The sequence below is a fragment of the Pinus tabuliformis genome, chromosome 8, assembly GCF_031772625.1.
Source record: "Pinus tabuliformis cultivar Carrire ecotype Pingquan chromosome 8, CPIR1, whole genome shotgun sequence".
NCBI lineage: Eukaryota > Viridiplantae > Streptophyta > Pinopsida > Pinales > Pinaceae > Pinus > Pinus tabuliformis.
In genome coordinates this window covers 103901870-103904920 of record NC_142294.1, presented here as the reverse complement: position 1 = coordinate 103904920, position 3051 = coordinate 103901870, and the positions used below count along the sequence as shown (strand labels likewise).

The window sequence follows — 3051 nt, the reverse complement described above, 5'->3', positions numbered from 1 at the left end:
CACATACAAAGTAGGGAGAACATACACATGAGGATAAACATACTTCCAAGTTAAATTTCCTAAGTTATCTAAGTTTAATAACCTTAATTAACTATTTTTAAGTTGTTATGAGAATAGAATTCGAATTTAATTCACAGTTTAATTGAAGGACAAATTAAACTGGAATTTCTTGTTGCCATTTCTCAACAGAGCATAAACATAAGCCATTAACTTCATAAGAAGAAGATTAAGTTGAGAAAAAATAAAGAATTTTGAATCACTGGTTCATCCCTCGTCTTCGTAATTCCCAATCATAAATATCAACACACTCTAATGAGAGAGAACATCCATTTCATGCGAGAAGGTCTCCAGTCAAAGACGGTGTTGCGAGCGTCTATTCAAAGTGGATCTCGTCTATTACTTCAATCATTGTGAGAATAAATATAGAAGGGACAAATACTGTGCACAATAGTCATTCATCATGGGGAGTTGAGTTACTAACATCGTTGTTGTTGTAGCCATTGGCTTCCTGCCTTTGTGGCCTACGATACACAAGGAACATTATCTGTGACTGCATTCATAAATATTTTTAGGCTTCCATTAAATTGGGATAAATCAACGCTAAGAGATAAGTACATGCACGTAGAAAAATAAAGTCGTGATTCTTTAGTCATTTGTATAGTCTTCCTTAAGAATTATTGTACATTGATTGTTGATTCGGTGCACTTGTTATGTCTCAAATTTAAAAATTATTAGAGTTATTGAGAAATCTAATTGTATCTACTGTTGAAAGCATAGTTAAAGTCAGCAAGGACACTCTTTCTGATATTCAAACCTGTTTTCCAAATGCACAAGAGAATATATATTTTTTACAACTTGAATAATAGTTACAGAGAGATGAGCTACAACAGAAAAAGCATCATTTTGAATTTGTTATTATTCAGAATAATCTCCTATCTAAATTTTAAACAAGATCCTATCAGCAGTGAGAAAGTCATCAAGTCAATAATGTTCATGTTGATTCAGATCAAGTGCTCATTTCAAAAGCAGATTTGATTACATGTGTGAAAATTCAGTTTGCAATTCTTATCAACAGTAAGCACAAAACAAGTATTGGATATGATAAGGAGGCATCCTTTCATATTCCAGATTACTCAAAGCCCATCAAATTTCATAGTGTTAGATTTCTTCATGACAATTCACCTTCAGTTGTTCCAGATTATGCTCCTCTTCTATAGTAGTAACAACAGAATGTTAAATGCCAACATTGTGACAGAGTTGGCCATATGAAAGATCAATGTTTTGATCTTTATCCATGTGACGACTATCATAGAACCAATCATTCTTCAAATAGATGCTTCAAAAACAAGCCTCTTGCGAGAACATATATTCATCTTCGATGGATTGCTTCTTGGCAATGTGGTTCAACATCCAAGAAGATATTTCAGTCATATGTCAAAGCTTGTTCTAGAGTATTGAATAGTGTTGCAGTTGAGTTTCCTCCATCTTCTCACCTCGTATGGTCATCTACAAGTTTCAAAGCATCATCAAGCATGCCTTAACCAAAACTTGCCATACCATATTCATAGTTGTAGTTCGAGACAGAGATGACCATGAGCATACCTTATGTTGCTGGCCAATCTTAAACCATCTATGTGGGGTTGATACCTCCCTTTTTAGGTTGAGCTTCTCACTCTTCAAAGGATTAGTGACACTAAAATAAAAGAGTTTGATTAAAAAAAAATTGAATTTTTTTTGGGAGTCGGAAAGCTGAACGTTTCAAGGAAGGCTAACCGTTATAGAAGTCTAAGAGACGTCTTGTAATACGAAATTGTATAAAATTGTATAAGAGCCCTGGATACAATTGTATTAATATGTATATTTTGTAAATAGAATGTATCACCAGATTTATCAAATTATTCTATCATGTTCGAGAGTTGTAAGTTTTGTGTTTTATTCAATCATGTCATGGTTTCACTGGTTAGTGTCTAAGATTGGATTAGTAATTATGGAGAATATCTCTGCGTCTGATGGAGAAGATAATAAAAGAGTTCAAAAAATAGTCGATAAAGTACAATTGGCTATGGAAAAGTTAGAGAACTCTTCGTTCTTTCGAGATTTTATGCAACAGATGCGACACCCAGAACTGGTTACACAAATAGAAAGGGTGATAGGCACAGACCCACAGCATCCGCAATTACAAGTCGTTTTCTATGGTCTGGCAGAGCTGGACCCAGAATTGGAAATTTGTCACGCGCACTTAGCATTTGCTATTTTATTAAGAGACAGATTCCAATGCGTGGGTGATATCGTGGTGTACGATCCCTGGGTGTCTCCTGTGGAGCAGAAAGCTATCAATGCCTTCAACTGCACTTTTCTATCAATGCCTTCAATGGCTGTTAAAGAATATGGGAAACGGACAGTGGAGAGGCCCACCTTATTCTTCATTCCTCACTGCCAAACTGCTCTCGTTGACAACGTGTTGTTATCAAACTGGACGAGTGGCAATTTGAACAAGACTATCTTATTGTGCGATAGTTTTAACGCGATCAAGAAACATAGAATTGATTATCCTCTTGCATTGAAACATTTGCGGGCCATTCTTCACACTGACAATATACTGCATGAAATGCCCCTTCCAGCAGCCCTTCCAGATCCAGAAACATGCGAATTCTCACGTTTATATCCAGACTGGCTACTACATAACATAGCATTTTGTGGATTTAGTTGGCATTTCTTTACGTTGGAGAATGGTCTCAATCTTGATCTATGAGTAACAGTTTATTAGAATAGATGTTCCTTAACTGATCTCAAGCTCTAACGTTTCTAAAGATCAGCGGTATAAAAGCTTCGACTCTCAAGAAATCGTTTTCATCGATTTTGTCTTTATTACGCTTTGTCATTGCATTGAATATTTATAACTTTATTTATAATGCGATTTTTTTTTGGAGATTCTGGTCACGAAATCTGGTAGAAGAAATTGAGGTTAAATCTTGATTTTTTGTAGTTAAAATGGTTTTTTAACTGCATATTTGGATTCAGCACCCTCGAAAATCCTTAGAATGTTTTTAT

The 3051-nt window shown here is 35.2% G+C and overlaps 1 protein-coding gene across 1 annotated transcript; it reads left to right on the top strand.

The window, feature by feature from the left end:
• The first annotated feature begins 1987 nt into the window (after positions 1-1987).
• Positions 1988-2752, top strand: LOC149234331 (protein SENSITIVITY TO RED LIGHT REDUCED 1-like). Its single transcript, XM_089368235.1, has one exon. The coding sequence runs from the start codon at positions 1988-1990 to the stop codon at positions 2750-2752; it is 765 nt and encodes a 254-aa protein (XP_089224361.1).
• The last annotated feature ends 299 nt before the right edge of the window (positions 2753-3051 follow it).

Bases quoted from the DNA above. Each gene is read 5' to 3' on its own strand.
- LOC149234331 (XM_089368235.1), top strand. From the start codon at position 1,988: ATGGAGAATATCTCTGCGTCTGATGGAGAAGATAATAAAAGAGTTCAA.